The sequence below is a fragment of the Staurois parvus genome, unplaced genomic scaffold (assembly GCF_062004578.1).
Source record: "Staurois parvus isolate SC_StPar_1 unplaced genomic scaffold, SC_StPar_1.0 ptg000315l, whole genome shotgun sequence".
NCBI lineage: Eukaryota > Metazoa > Chordata > Amphibia > Anura > Ranidae > Staurois > Staurois parvus.
The window spans coordinates 4,199,152-4,215,610 of NW_028318111.1; the positions used below are offsets into that span (position 1 = coordinate 4,199,152).

General features: G+C 42.9%; 1 protein-coding gene across 2 annotated transcripts in view; it reads right to left on the reverse strand.

Annotated features, from left to right (window-relative positions):
* Window positions 1-16,459, reverse strand: part of RAB3GAP1 (RAB3 GTPase activating protein catalytic subunit 1) — a 204,090-nt gene that overhangs the window by 186,049 nt on the left and 1,582 nt on the right. For both annotated transcript variants that reach the window (XM_089683600.1, XM_089683598.1), the window contains exons 2-5: window positions 11,286-11,341; window positions 5,852-5,927; window positions 5,642-5,774; window positions 3,483-3,561 (exon numbers count right to left, since the gene is read on the reverse strand). In XM_089683600.1, the coding sequence (XP_089539726.1) occupies window positions 3,483-3,561; window positions 5,642-5,774; window positions 5,852-5,927; window positions 11,286-11,341 (344 nt within the window). The remainder of the gene's footprint in view (window positions 1-3,482; window positions 3,562-5,641; window positions 5,775-5,851; window positions 5,928-11,285; window positions 11,342-16,459) is intronic.

The following is a 16,459-nucleotide window of genomic DNA, read 5'->3' on the forward strand; positions in this document are numbered from 1 at the left end:
TCCGGTTTACAACTTCCGGTTTCCGGCTTCTGCGGCACAGCCTCTGAGGGGACAGGTGCAGGAGAGGTCCGCTCTCCTCCGCTGAGAGGAGACACCCTCTCCACCGCCGCGGGGGACTTGGAGGGACTAGGAGTAAGTACTGTATACATGTCATATCACTATAATGGAGTACAGGGTAGCTGGGATATACATTATTGTGTACAGTTTTATATTTTGGACTCTTTATTCTAAAGAAAAATGTAATTTCATAAGCTTTAAGGGGGAGTTGGTTGGGGCAGGGTTGGGGTTGGCCAGGGGTGGGGTTTGGGGCGGGCCAGGGGTGGGGTTTGGGGCTAACGTGGGCAAGGTTGGGTGGGGCAACTGGTGGAGAGTAAGTTTTGTGACCAGCTAGTAGGTCTGGACTCAAAATGTTAACCCCTGCTTTAAGGTAACAGGGAACCCTTACTAAAACCAATTCATAGGGGTGAATGAGAAGGCCCCTTACATTGCTGGTCAGTAAGAAGAATGGAATACTTTCAGTGGTCTTCAGAATGCCACCCTACAGACAGCAAAAAAAAAACATTGGTATCACACCACTGGCTCTTCCAAGTGGTGCTGGGCACTGGAACTATCAAGTACTGACCCATCAAGAAGATGGTCAATCAGCCACAGCTCAAGAAACCTCTACTAACCTTTGGCGGAACCATAGAGTTCCATGGGATTACCCTGTTTTATTGCTCCACGTGGATGATTTCATATACTTAATAAAAATACTGCACCATAAGCGCTTTCTTTCTCTGGGTTCTGTTTGTGATCTGTTCCCTTCAAGGTGGGGCAAGTTTTATTGCTGAGGATTGAGCGATCTGTTGAGAGAATATCCTATCTCTGGTGCATGAGAGCTGTGCATTTCCTTTGCTTATACCTGGCGGTGGATAAGGCTGACCTGCTGGTGGAGCTTTGATTGCTGTGCTTAATGCGCATTAAATATGTGCTTCTGGTGAGTGCATTAGAAGGAAGAATGTGTCACGGATTCACCTTTCACCTGATGTCACAATCAATTTTTGGACACTTTAGAAGAATTTGATCATTGGTCATTCAATCATTTATCGGTATCATTTATCCATTTGTTCACTTAAATCACTATTCATATGTTGTCACCATAGCGCTGCACTTTATTCATTTATAATACCTATCTATATATCGTCACCATAGCGCTGCAATTGATTCATATATAATATATATTATTTGGTCACCTAAGTCATCATTTATATGTTTATATTATAGTGCTGCACCATGGCACTACAATTTCTTTTATATGTCATGCATTATAGCACTGTACTTTCTTTTTACTATTTGTCCATGTAACCCTGATTAAAAATGACTGCTCTATAGTATTCCCCTGTGCTCCTCCCCTGGCAGCTACATAAAAGATAATGTAAAGAGGTAAGGGGAGAGCAGAGGAGCTGGGCCAGCAGAAACAGTAATGAGACACTCCCAGAAGAAGGGGGGGCTGTGCGACGGAGTGACTCTCCATGGAGTGGTCACAATTTCAAGCCAATTTAAAGGCACATTGCATGTGAATAAAAAGAGTTTATGGAGAGAAAAACAATGCAAGTAAGCATTTTAACCACTTCCCGTCCTGCCCATGTACATAAACGGCTGAACAGGAGCAGTGCAGGAGTGGTTTGCCGTTCATAAACGGTGCCTGCATTTTAAGCCTGGGAGCGCGCAGCACTGATCACTGTACTGGACCTCTGTGTGAGGTCCCGATCATGTGAGCACTGATTGGCTAATCAGTGCTCACATGAACAGTAGTAAGCAAGATGTCACTTCTGACATCATTACTTACTACTTGTGAAATCTGTGAATGATCACAGAGATCACATGTTACAGGGATATTCACAACAGCCTAGTACCATGTGACAAGCTGTAACTAATCACAGCTCTCACAGTATTTCTCAATGGCTGTAAGAATGCAGTCAGAGAGGAGAAATGATTGCTTTTACAGCCTTTATGGGTGTAAAAGCAATCAGTGTTAACAAAAAAAAAATCTTCATCACCCCCCACAAATAGTACAGTGACACTGTACTGCTAGGGTGACAGTATGTTAACAACAAAAAAAAAAAAACAACCAAATAATATAAAAAAATAAAATAAAAATATAAATTTTTTTTTTTTTTTTTAATTCTCATTTTTGGTTATAAACTAATTGGGTTATTTATTTATTTATTTTTTACTAAAAAGATAGATGAATACATTTTGGCCAAGATTTATAAAGAAATATTATTTGAAAAATTTTATAAGAAAAACACTTTTTTTCAAAATATTCTGACTTTTTCATTTATATAGCAAACAAAGTAAAAATCCCAGTGGTGAATAAATACCACCAAAATAAAGTTTTATCGGTCTCAAAAAAATGCTAAAAAAGTCATATGGGTACAGTGTTGTATGACTGCGCAATTGTCATTCAAAGTGTGATAGCGCTGAAAGATGAAAATTGGCCTGGACAGGAAGGGGGTGAAAGTGTCCGGACTTGAAGTGGTTAAGTACTTGACTTTTCTGCTTTTTCCTGCTATTTTTTACATTGGTGACAGGGTTTCAGAAATTTACATCTGAACATTACTTTCTTATCACACCTTCTTGTAGCACAAAGCTTCACTCACTAGATGGCAATCTTCCTCTGCAGAAGACTAGACATCTACTGTAACCCACAGTAGTTCGCTGCTTGTTCGCTGTCTTTTCCAGGAGTCTTTTGTAAGGTTTTCAGTAAAACTAGATTTCAACTGTTATTATGTCATCAGAAAAAAACAGAGGCTGCCATGGCTGGTGCTTGTGAAAACGCTAGTTACCTTGCTTTCTTGTTTCAATACTTGAGTCACTGAACCAAAACAAGTATCTATCTTTTCTATGGTTTTTCTAATCAATGGACTTAAATTTTTGAAGCCAGTGGTCAGCATGACAGCCAGGAAATTAGCATTTTCAGGAGATCATTACTGGAAAATTTTACTTTAAATAAGCTTTAGGGCCTACATGGAGGCTGAAATACAAGTTCTAAGATTTACCCTGGATTCACATATATGCGGTGCGGTATACCGCATGTGATTTGCACAGGAACTGCACCGTTTTCCTGTGCAAATCACATGCGATTTATGTGTGGTGCGATAGGAGCCGTACATTTTGTATGGCTCTAATCGCACCGCACCCAAAACATGCAGGACCCATTTTTTGGTCCGCACTAGAATCGGATCGCATAGGTGTTCACCCCTATGTGATCCGATTCTGCACATCGCACTGCATTTTGCAGACAGCTTTCGGGGTGTTGATAACTTAACATACACACCCGCAGCGGTTCGCATGATGCGGTGCGAAATTCTCACAGCAAACACTGCGAATTCCACACTGCATCAGTGTGAACCAGGGCTCAAGCGATGTGCAGACTTTATGCAGCTAAGGTATTGCAACTTATATTGCACCGAGTTGTTCCACTATGTAAAAGAACGTACCATCGAACCAGGCAATGAGCGATTGCAGGGAAGTCATTGTTGGTACACAGCAGATCTTGCATGGACATAGGAAGGGAATCTAGAAAAAGGAAATCAGTTTTAATACAATTAGGATTACATTATAGTTTACTCGGCAAGCAAGCCAGCTGTGTTTTAAAAATAGTAAAAGAAGAAACTCTGAAAAATGAAAGACTTAAAGTGGATGTTAGCATGCAGCCCAGCATTTCATATTCCTGATATATTTCTGTGATACAATTTACTTGTATTAAAAAGTATCCTGTTCTCTTTGCATTGCTTCTTTTGTGTGACATACCTGGTGATCCTGAAAATGCCCTGATTTCCAATTTAAAACTGACCACACTGGGCATGGAAGCACATTCACCCCAGGGTGGTCAGGTTTCTGCTTTGCATTCTAGTTGGGAGAAGAGCCTGCCTGTGTTCCAGTGGTCAAACTTCTGATGACACACCCCCTTGAACAGCTAACCACTGGGAAGATCAGGGTATTGCTGTTTCTCTGCCTCCTGCTGACACGTCCACCATCCAGGTCCTTGTAACTCTCCTACAACTTGTGTCTATCTGCCCCATATTGGCACTGTATCCACCGGAGCTTTTGCATTTTGCAGAGTAGAGTAGGGACTGGCCATAGAAAGATAATGTTGATGCAGCTGGCCAGCTTAAACGTGTTTTGCAATATACAGTATGTGAACTAAAAATCCCTGTTTATTTTGCAGTTTGCTGGTAAATGTATATAGCAGTGTTCAGAGGGTTCATCTAAAATTTTTAGAGTTAACACATGGTCAAACCCCTTTAGCATCTGATGGATTATATACATGTAGAAGCTATTGGGATTTGAGCAGAGGTATATCTTACTTCTATTGCACTGCAGGTCGGTGGCCAAACCTGAACCCTAAAGCTTTCCTTCAACTTGTGTCTATCTGCCCCACGTTGGCACTATATCCACTGGAGCATTTGCATTTTGCAGAGCAAAGTAGGGACTGGCCAGAGAGGGATCACTTTGAGGCAGTTGGCCAGCTTACACATGTATTGCAATGTATGAACTAAAAATCCCAGTATTGCTTTTCCCTTTTGCAAGGTTTGCTAGAAAGGGTATATAGCAGTGTGAAGAGTGTTCATCCAGAAATTTCACAAGCTGGATCTGTAGCAGTGCCATTTCTGGGTACGGGGGACTGCTAAACCTGAAATTAGGATGTGCCTTTTTTAGCTAGTCACCCTTGTGCTGATGTCACAGCTGCTAACTCTTCTTGTGGACTGTGAGAGAACCCCACCTCTGGACAGCCAATCGGAAGTGTCCACGTCATGCAGGCTGTGACGTGCACACCCAACGAAGGACCCTGCTTCCTGTAGGCTTTAGGTGAGTAAAAAAGGGCATTTAGATTTTATTTTTGCAATGCCAGCAATCAGTGAAAAGCAGTAATATTTGTCTAGAGATGGATTTGAACAACAATGCACTGTAAGGCTACATAAATAATCCATTCTTTTTATATCCAGTCAGACAGGCAATTGCACCACGCTGTTGTTGTTGCATTGTGTTGATCAGTTCAGAAACAAAATTCAACTTTGTGTAACCAGTAAGACATACAAGTGATAATGATTGCTTGCTTTCTAGAAGGGAAACACAGACGGAGGGGATTGACTAACATCCCAGTCACACCAAGCCCGACTTTGAAATTGAGCAACTTACAGTGAATTCGTACGATTCAAATTCGGATGACATGCCAATTTCAGGTGCGATTTGTAAGGCATCTCACACAGATGTCTATGCAAATCGCACCAAAAGTAGTGCATGTACTACTTTAGAAATTGGTACGGCTCTGACCAAGTTGAAACCGCACCAATATGACCGCTCTAATTGCGGATAATAGGGTGCAACTCAGCATGCGATTTGCAAGTTGCATGGCATGAAAATAGCATGCCAATTTGCATCCAGTGTTACCAGGGACAAAAACTAGAGTAGGCAGAATCTGGAGCAGCTGTACATAATAACCAATCAGCTTCTGCAGTTAAACTTTGAAAATGAAAGATATATTTTGACAGGTTGCAATGCGCATCTTCTCCAGATTCTGGCTGCTCCAGTCTTCATAAATTCCACTCAGACTGTTTTTTAGACACTTAATACAAAACGCCAAGTATCCATTTACCTTCGCCGCCATCTTCCTTCTCCTCCTTTTCAGACGACTCCTGTACCAAATAGTGGTGCTTGACACTAAATTTGAAGTCTGCAAATGAAATGTCATCTCCTTTCTCTTCCCACACTCCAGTAGTGAACTCTGCCTGCAAGATAAATGATGATCAGAGCTACTAAAAAAAAATAGGATGTTTAACAATCATCTCTGAAATGACAGATATACCTTCTCTGGGGTCTTCTTGGAGGACTCGCCTATTAGTTTCCAATCATTTAAGACTTCTTCCACTTTTGAAATAAACCTGCATTAAAGAAGACCTATGATTACATTTCACACTTCATGAATCAATTCGACACAACTTGGAGTTACCAAATGATATTATTGCTCCAGGTAAAAAATGCCTCGTTTGCTATGGATAGCAAAAAAACCAATGCTACTTCTGAACTTCCTCATGTGACCCTAAAGCCTAGACCAGGAGTGTCCAATCTGTGGCCCAAGATGGCTATTATTGCAGTCCAATACAAAATAATAAAGTTACTTAAGAATGCTGATTTTTCGGGGGAATTTTTCATAAAAATGCATTTACAATTAGCGAACACAATCAGCCGAACAAACATTTCATAGTGTCTCTACAAAACTTTAATCTTCCCAAAGAAAAATCTCCCACTCTTCACAATCATGCCTTATTCATGTCATCAGTTTTCGGCAGCACCTGTATTTGTGAGCAACTATTTTCCAGGACAAAAGGACACGAAAGGGCAAAATTAGAACCAAAAAAATCTGATGAACACCTTGAGAATTCATTAAGAATTGCCACGCCATCATCCAACCAGCTACTTACGTGTTAGTTCATCAAAAACAGTGTCAAATATCACACTAGTTTTAGATTGCAGTCTTTTACTTTTATAACAAAAACTATTACAAAAAATTAAGTTTTATTCCTCAGACATTATATCAGTGATTGTTAACTTGTGATCTGCCCGACTTTTTCGGCTCATCATCTATCTTTATTGTTAGTGCATTTTCTGTGCGGCCGAAGACAATTCCTCTTATCCCAATGTGGCCCAGGAAAGTCAAAAGGTTGGACACCACTGACCTAGGCAAAGATCCCAGAATTCAAGCTCAGGCACAACAGCGAAGGCTTCACACTTTCACCATTGTTGGGAATAATGTCATTTCCTGCTGCCCCCAAACATCTCCACCCAGAGAGCGTTCTGGGCATAGACATAGCAGGACATGAGTGATAAAAGCTCTATTTCCGCATTCTGAACTGGTGGAGACTCAGTTTACCACACACACCCACTGTATAGTAAAAATGTATACTATTTTAGGTGCTGCCTAGTCTTGTGCAAAAATTGTGTTACCTTTCCAACATGTGAAACTATACGAAACATAAACCCAAATTCAATGCATCACTCAAATACTACATACAAATATGAAAAAAATCAATATTAATTGCTTCCCGACCACCCTATAGCGGAAATACTGCTACAGGGCGGCACGGATGTGCAAACACACATATTTATACGCAAGTTTGCATTTCTGGGTAGGGAGCGCGCACGAGGCGCACCCTACCCACACCTCAATTCGCGGCCATCAATCACCGGGTCCCAGTCAGTGATAACTCACTGGCGCCCGGTGACTGCCGAGCATTTCCGACGGGGAGGAGAACTTTTTGTAAACAAGACAGTTCTCATCCCTCTCAGCCCATGCACACTGCTTTGGATGACTGTGCACAGAACAGCCATGCAAAGCAGTGTGCTAACAGTGAAGCACATGGACACAGACAAAAGTAAAACAGCCCACATTTAACCCTTTGTTTGCCCCTCATGTTCACCCCTTCCTGCCCAGTGCATTAATACAGTGTCAGTGCTTTTTTTTAGCACTGATCACTGTATTGGTGTCACTGAGGATATCAGTGACACCAAGTCAGTTTCTGCCAGTGTCAGAATGCCCGCTGCTGTCCCGCTATAAGTCGCTAATCACTGCCATTACTAGTAAAAATAAAATGTAAAAATCCCATCATATATACCACCATTTGTAAACACAGATTTTGGACACAGGCGGCACAATTTTAGTTTTTTTAAGGTATTTACCAAAACATATTCCAGCTATAGTTATATAATGGATATGGGCTGAAAGTGCACACTCTCAGGTTTAATTTAAGGGTATGTACATCCAAATTGGAGGAAGGGTTTAGGAATTACAGCTCTTAAGAGTAGCCATCCTTCCTTTTTCAAGGGACCAAAAGTAATTGGACAATTGAATCAGAAGCTGTTTCATGGCCAGGTGTGGGCTACCCCTTCATTATTTATTCATTAATTAAGCAGGTAAAAGTTCTGGAATTGATTCTAAGTGTGATATTCGCATTTGGAATCTATTGCTGTGAACCTACATCACGTGTTCAAAGGAGCTGTCCATGCAAGTGAAACAGGCCATTGTAAGGCTTCAAAAACAAAACCAATCCATCAGAGAGATAGCAGCAACATTAGGAGTGGCCAAAGCAACAGTGTGGTACATTCTGAGAAAAGAAGAATGCACTGGTGAGCTCAGCAACATAAAAAAGGCATGGATGTCCAAGGAAGACAACAGTGGTGGATGATCGCAGGATCCTCTCTATGGTAAAGAAAAACCCATTCACAACATCCAGACAAGTGAAGGACACTCTCCAGGAGGTGGGCGTATCATTGTCAAAGTCTACAATCAAGAGAAGACTTCACGAGAGCAAATACAGAGGGTTCACCACAAGGTGCAAACCATTCATAAGCCTGAAGAATAGAAAAGCCAGATTAGACTTTGCCAAAAAAACATCTAAAAAAGCCAGACCAGTTCTGGAAAAGCATTCTTTGGATGGATGAAACAAAAATTAATCTGTACCTGAATGACGGCAAGAAAAAAAGTATGGAGAAGGCTTGGAATGGCTCATGATCCAAAGCACAATGTCATCTGTAAAACATGGTGGAGGCAGTGTGGTGGCATGGGCATGTATGGCTTCCAGTGGCACTGGGTCATTGGTGTTTATTGATGATGTGACAGAAGACAGAAGCAGTCGGATGAATTCTGCAGTGTTTTCAGATATACTGTGAGCCCAGATTCAGCCAAATGCAGCAAAGTTGATTGGATGGCGCTTCACAATACAGATGGACAATGATCCAAAACACACTGCAAAAGCAACCCCAGGAGCTTTTGAAGGAAAAGAAGTGGAATATTCTGCAATGGCCAAGTCAATCACCTGATCTCAACCCCATTGAGCATGCATTTCACTTGCTGAAGGCAAAACTAAAGGCAGAAAGACCCGCAAACATGACAGCTGAAGTTAGAGCATGGCAAAGCATCAGAAAGGAGGAAACCCAGTCTTTGGTAATGTCCATGGGCTCCAGACTTCAGGAAGTCATTGCCAGTAAAGGATTCTCAACAAAATATTAAAAATGAACATTTTATTTATGATTATATTCATTTGTCCAATTACAATTGAGCCCCTGAAAATGGAGGGACGGTGTATAAAAATGGTTGCAGTTCCTAAAATTTGTACTTAATATTTATGTTCAACCCCTTGAATTAAAGCTGAAAGTCCGCACTTCATATTCATTTGGATTGTTTTGTTTTAAACTTATTCTGGTGGCATACAGAGCCAAAAGTATTAAAATTGTGCCTGTGTCCAAATATATATGGACCTAACTGTATACGAGTACTTATAAGAAACTGTATATGGGACTTGGTCATAAAACGTGGTGACCTCCCAGCATTCACCCCTTAAACCGCATGATTGGTCAGATGGTCTCTGTCAACAACCCTTTAATACCACATAAAAGGGGAGTGGCAGGACCTGTTGAGAGCTCTCGTTTTACCATCAATGAAGGAACATGTCAAGCTATGAAAGCCGATAACACTTTGCTATTGACTGAACTCTGATAAAACCAAGGACTTTACAAGCATTCTTCATTTTCAACTCCTTTTTAATTCCCTTTTGCTTTATTGTCTCTATTTCTTTGTAACACCTTTTTTCTGTAAATATTTTCTTTGCACCATTTTGACCTTTTCATTATTAAGCGCTATTTTGAAAACTGTTAAAACTGTCCCTAACGTTTTTAATGCAAACTAAAGAATCCTTGTCTCTTGGAGAGTGCTACTGTATATAAAAATCCTCTGAATATACCTGTCTGTGGCAAAAGAGTGTGTACAGACGGTTAGTGTTCACATTTGTTCTTGCCAATATTGTGAAGGGTTGATAGGCCTAAAGCTATCTGGTGGCAGTTTGGAGTTTCAGCCTGGGTTCACATATATGCGGTGTGGTATACCGCATGTTATTCGCACAGGAACCACACCGCATTCCTGTGCAAATCACATGCGATATGTGTGTGGTGCGATTGGAGCCATACATTTTGTATGGCTCTATTCGCACCACACCAAAAGCATGCAGGACCTTTTTTGGGTCCACACTAGAATCGGATCGCATAGGTATTCACACCTATGCAATTCGATTCTGAACATCGCACCGCGTTTTGCGGACAGTTTTTGGGGTGTTGTTAACATACACACCTGCAGCGGTTCGCATGAACAGGGTGTGATTCTGATGCGGTGCGGAATTCGCACTGAAAACGCTGCAAATTACACACCACATCAGTGTGAACCAGGGCTCAAGTAATGTGCAGACTTTATGCAGCTAAGGTGAAAATCACATGCGATTTGTGTGCAGTGCGATTGGAGCCATACATTTTGTATGGCTTTAATCGCACCGCACCCAAAACTTGCAGGACTCTTTTTTGGGTCTGCACTAGAATTGGATCGCATAGGTGTTCACACCTATGCGTTCCAACTCTGAACATCGCACCGCGTTTTGCGGACCGCTTTCGGGGTGTTGTTAACTTAACATTCACACCCGCAGCAATTCACTTGAGCGGGGTGCGATTCTAATGCTCTGCAGAATTCACAATAAAAAAGCTGTGAATTCCGCAACCGCATCAGCGTGAACCCGAGCTTAAAGAGAATCATTTGGTCAGCTAAGGAAATGAAAAAAAAATACAGATGTTCCCAAAAATTATTTGTTTTTGGGTTTGTTTGTAATTATTTGCTTGGTGTGTTATGGGAAAGGCTAAATAAAATAAAAAAAGCAATTTTCAGATTTCTCTGCATGCACTTCTCTCCTGAGGTCTCCATGAGCTGGGCTGAGCATAAGGGGCAGTAAAACTGACTTTAGCATGATTATAGCAGCCATTCAGCTCTGTACATGGGGTGTTTTGTGGACCGCTTTCAGGGTGTTGTTCACTTAACATACACACCCGCAGCGGTTTGCTTGAACGGGGTGCGATTCTTATGTGGTACAGAATTCGCACTGAAAACGCTGCGAATTCCGCACCGCATCAGTGTGAACCCGGGCTAAAGGGTTAATTGCTTAAGTAAGTTAACCCTGTAACAATTGCTTTCCGGCTGCTGGCATCAACAGTGTGGCCCCACGAGCTGGAAAATCTTTGTGCAGGGTGCAGCTGAGAGTGGCATCCTTACATGAGTGACAGCGCAGTGTGAGAATGGTTGGTCCTTTGTCAAAAGTTGGTGAGTAGGGCAGGGGGTGGACACCGCACCCTTCACAGAAGATATCACAGGGAGTAGAACATAGGGTGTGATTATCAATGCAGTGGTTACAGTGAACAAGCTGTCTTACCTCTCCCATTCTGAGGCTGTAGTGAAGTCAGTGATCTCAAACACTTCAGATTCAGGCTGCACAAGAGAAAGTCAAAAGACAGATGAGAACAGGCAACAGAAAGAAGGTTAAAGTGTATCTAAACCCAAAACCTCAAATCAAATGTGTTGTCACACATGTACCTTGAGTACTGAAAAGTCGAATCCTCTTTAGTCTTGTATGCAATTAAAGGAGAAGTTCACCTTTCGTAAGAAGTTAAACCCATATCCAGGATGTAACATGTTATGATCCACTAAACCACTAAACAGCTCATCCACTCCCTCATCATATCACGACTCGACTACTGCAACTCCCTCCTCACTGGCCTGCCTCGCCGCTGGCTATCCCCGCTTCAGTCCATCCTGAATACGGCAGCCAGACTCATTCACCTTTCCAACCGCTCCAACTCCGCCACCCCCCTCTGCCAATCCCTCCACTGGCTTCCGACTGTGCAACGGATCAAATTCAAAATCCTAACACTGACGTACAAAGCCGTCCACCATACTGCCCCAAACTACATCACCGACCTAATATCCAAGTACCGCCCAACACGCACACTCCGCTTCTCACAAGACCTCCTTCTCTCTAGTTCCCTGGTCTCCTCCTCCCATGCCCGCCTCCAGGACTTCTCCAGGGTGTCACCCATCCTCTGGAACTCCCTGCCCCAACCCATCAGATTATCACCTACTCTCCTCTCCTTTAGGAGCACCCTGAAAACCCACCTCTTCAGGGAAGCCTACCCCACCCCCTGCTAACCTGCCGACCTCCTCCACTCTTCCTACCACTCCATCCCCCACAGCTATCTCCTCCTGTACCACTATCCCCTCCCTCCTAGATTGTAAGCTCGAAAGAGCAGGGCCCTCGATCCCCTCATGTTTTGCATTGTATTGGTATTGTTCTGTCACATGTACTGTCCCCCATTGTAATGTACAGCGCTGAGCGAACTATTGGCGCTTTATAAATACTGTATAATAATAATAGTGATCATACCGGCCCCCGCTTTGACAGCTAGCGGGGGATCTTCTCTCCACCCGCTAGTTGTGAAATTAAAAAAAAAACGCAGCGGTGCGGATCCCCACCTGCTCGGCCGAATCACGCATTCACAGTCATCTGTGAATAAGAGACTACAAGTCCCAGCAGCCTTAGCGGCTGTTGGCTTGTAGTCCTCAATGAACTAATTCATTCATTCTCTTGTCAGTATACCTGCTTGCCCGTATGTCACGTATGGCCAAGCAGATATACTGACAGATCTGCCGAAGACCTACTTGGTACCAGCGGTCTGCTTTACAAGCTCCTGCAGACAAAAATAATAAATGCACATTTTTTTTACCTGCAAACAAAATGTGCATTTATTATTTTTTACTAAAAGGTGAACTTTAAATCACAACAGAAAGGTGTAAGCGCCGGCACTTTCACTCTTAGGCCTCCTTCACACTTGCATGGATTAGTAACACACATTAACGCACCAACAACGTTAAGGCCCCATGTATACGGGACACTTCTGAACGATGGAAACGGACTGCTGGAAAACGGAGGTTAAAAAACGTCTGTTTAGCCGCGTTTGCATAACGCGTGTTTAGAAGCAGTTTTTAAAGATAAGCACAGGAGAACCCAAATGCCCAGAATGCGCTGAAAAGTGGTAAATTATTAACTATTTCAGACTGTTTCAGAGAAATACAGAGAGTAGAAGCAGAGACAGCAGCATGTGTTGAGATTAGCTTAGGTGTGAGTTGCTCATTAACATTTCTTTTGTTTCCAAAGGTGGGAAAGGTGTCTGGTGGAGGGAGTCATTAAGGTCACCCGGCAGGGGGTCTTCATGAGGAATTTCAGGTGTGAATATCATTAACATATCTTTCCAAGGGTGGGAGAGGTCTGAGGTGTGAATGGTCATTAACATATCTTTTGTTTCCAAGGGTGGGAGAGGTCTGAGGTGTGAATGGTCAGTAACATATCTTTCCAAGGGTGGGAGAGGTCTGAGGTGTGAATGGTCAGTAACATATCTTTCCAAGGGTGGGAGAGGTCTGAGGTGTGAATGGTCATTAACATATCTTTCCAAGGGTGGGAGAGGTCTGAGGTGTGAATGGTCATTAACATATCTTTTGTTTCCAAGGGTGGGAGAGGTCTGAGGTGTGAATGGTCATTAACATATCTTTCCAAGGGTGGGAGAGGTCTGAGGTGTGAATGGTCATTAACATATCTTTCCAAGGGTGGGAGAGGTCTAAGGTGTGAATGGTCATTAACAAATCTTTTGTTTCTAAGGGTGGGAGAGGTCTGAGGTGTGAATTGGTCATTACAATGTGTGACAAGCTTGGTAGGAACATCCTGTGTTCAGTGTTTTGTCCATCCGAGTACCTTGAAAATGCTTTGCATGCATTTTTCATGATGAAAAAAGGCTCTGGACAGCATCGGAAACTGGAAGAGTTAAAAAAAAAAAAAAATTCAGACGCAAATGCGATTTGCCGTGTTTACAGGTGTTTTGCGTTTGAAACGTTGATAAAATCGAATGCTGAACGCAAGTTTTCTGCGTTCAAAAAAACTACTGTAAACTCAAATGCCTGTAAACGACAATGTGTACATGGACACATAGGAAAACATTAGGGTGAGTTCAGGGGCTGCTGAAAAAACGCTGAACATCTCCTAAACGTGCGTTTATCAGCTGCAGTGTACATGAGCCCTAACATGCATTTGTGATGTGTATTGGAAGCTTTAGGCTGCTGTCACACGAATCCATTTTTCTTCGGCTTTTGCGTTAAGAAGCGGAAGAAGACCGCGTGATCATGAATTCCTATGGAGCTCTTCACACTGATCCATTGCGGGCCCGCTGCATTTTATTAAAATCCTACTTCCTGCATTTTGGTGCAAGTTTGGTGTAGTTACAAAACAAAACAAAAAAAAAACCGCACCTTCCCATTAAAATCAATGGAAAAGGCAGCAAAAACACAGCCACGTTGCATTTTTGGTGCGGTTTTTGAGTCACATAACCCGTGAAAACCGCACTGCAAATGCAGTAAAAGCGCGGTGGCCTTGATGAAGCGTAGCAGATGCCCCGTGCACGTTGGTTTTCTATTTTCTCCAATACATAGTGAAGCTAACATTGAAGTGGCTCTCTATTGCTGACAGTGCGGTTAGGGAGCTCTGTGATCGATGTCTATAGACGATTTGGAGATGTGGTCAAGCAACTAGAAAGCAACGAATGAAGTACAATTTCTGAAGCAAAGCAGGGCAAACCCTGTGTGTACAGGACCATAGGGGAACCACTTTATTTAGTGACAGCTGCTTTGATTGGCATCTAGAGTGTGTGAAAGCTGAATTCTAGGTATTAAAAACTGCAGGCAAACTGAAAGTGGTTGTAAAGGCTGAAGGTTTTATATCTTCATGTATTCTATGTAGGAAGGTAAAAAACCTTCTGTGTGCAGCTCTCCCCCCCCCCGAAATACTCTCCTGAGCCACCTCTCAGCGGTTTACACAGGAGCTTCAGCTGTCAATCACAGTCAGTGAGCCAATGGGGGGAGAGTGGGGGGAGAGTGGGGGCAGAGCCAAGCTGCAGCTCTATAGCTCTATGTATCTTATGAACGCACAGAGCAGGGCTCAGGAGCGTGCACAAACCAGTGCCCCCATAGCAAGTGGCGTGCTATGGGTGGGGGGCACTGGTCAAGGGGGAGGAGCCAGGAGAGCTAGCAGGGGACCTGAGAAGAAAAGGATTGGGGCTGCTCTGTGCAAAGCCACTGCTCACAGCAGGTAACATTTTTTTTATTTTTTTTTTTTTAAAGCTGAACCTTTAATACCACTTTAAGTCCAAGGAGGTGCATGATATCTCCTGAACTTATCTTTATTATTTATTTATATCTGACAGATTTACGGCTCTGGGGGCTGTGAGAGAGGAGAGAGAGGCACACAGAGCAGCTGTACCCGCCCACCCCCTCTGATGCCCATTCACAGAAGCCTTTGTATTTTGTGAATGAGTGATTGGGCAGGAGGAGGGGAGGGGCGGGCATAGCTCCTGCTCCAACTCTAATGTTGATGATCCTTAGACCTGAAGTATCAGCGTCGGGCTCCTGGAAATACAGCCATAGCCGTCTTCCTGGAGCGCAATAAAATTGTCAGATATAAAACATATATTGTTTAGGGAAAATAAAATCCCAATAAGTGTATATTGATTGGTTGTGTGACCGTCATATCGCCTACAGACTACGGGATATATACTGGAATATTATTGTTTATACTAGTAATGGCCGTGATCAGCGACTTATAGTGGGACTGTGATAGTGCGGTGTGCAATCTGACACTAACTGACTGATACAGGGATCAGTGCTAATAATATACACTGTGATTGTACTAATGACACTGGCTGGGAAGGGGTTAACATTTAGGGGCAATGAAAGGGTTAAACGTGTGCCTGTGGGTTGTTTTTACTAAGCAATGTGCAGGTTTTTACTCCCTGCTTCAACAGTAAATACTCCGCTATAACTGACCCCCAAGCAACAATAGTACCCCCAACAACAACATAAGATCCCTCCAGCAACAGTAGATACCCTACCAGCAATAACAGAACCCCCCACAAGTGACAAAAGACCCCCCAGCAACAATAGATGCCTGCAACAAAATACGATAAAACAACGATAGATCCCCGACCAGTGACATAAGACATCCCCCGCAACAATAGACACTTGAAAAAAAATACACCCCCAGCAACAATAGATCCCCTATCGGCAACAATTGAACATCCCAGCGACATAAGACCCCCAGAGCAACAAAATATCCCCCAGCAACAATAGAATTCCTACCCCTAGCAATAATATACTCCCCAAGCAACAGATTCCTGCAACAGAATACTCACCAGCAACAATAGCGCCCCCCCCAACAATAGACCCACTTTCCTTCTCAATAGTAGATGCCTATCAGCAACAATAAACGCCTGCAACAAAATACGATCTACCAACAATGATCCTTCCCAAGCAACAACAGATTCCTGCAACAAAATACTCACCAGCAACAACAGTGGCCCCCCCAACAATAGATCGACTTTCCTTCTCAACAGTAGATCCCATCAGCAATAAATGCCTGCAACAAAATACGAACCACGAACAATGATCCTCCCCAAGCAACAACTGACCCGCCAGAGCAAGAATTGATCCCCCACCAGAGACATAAGACTT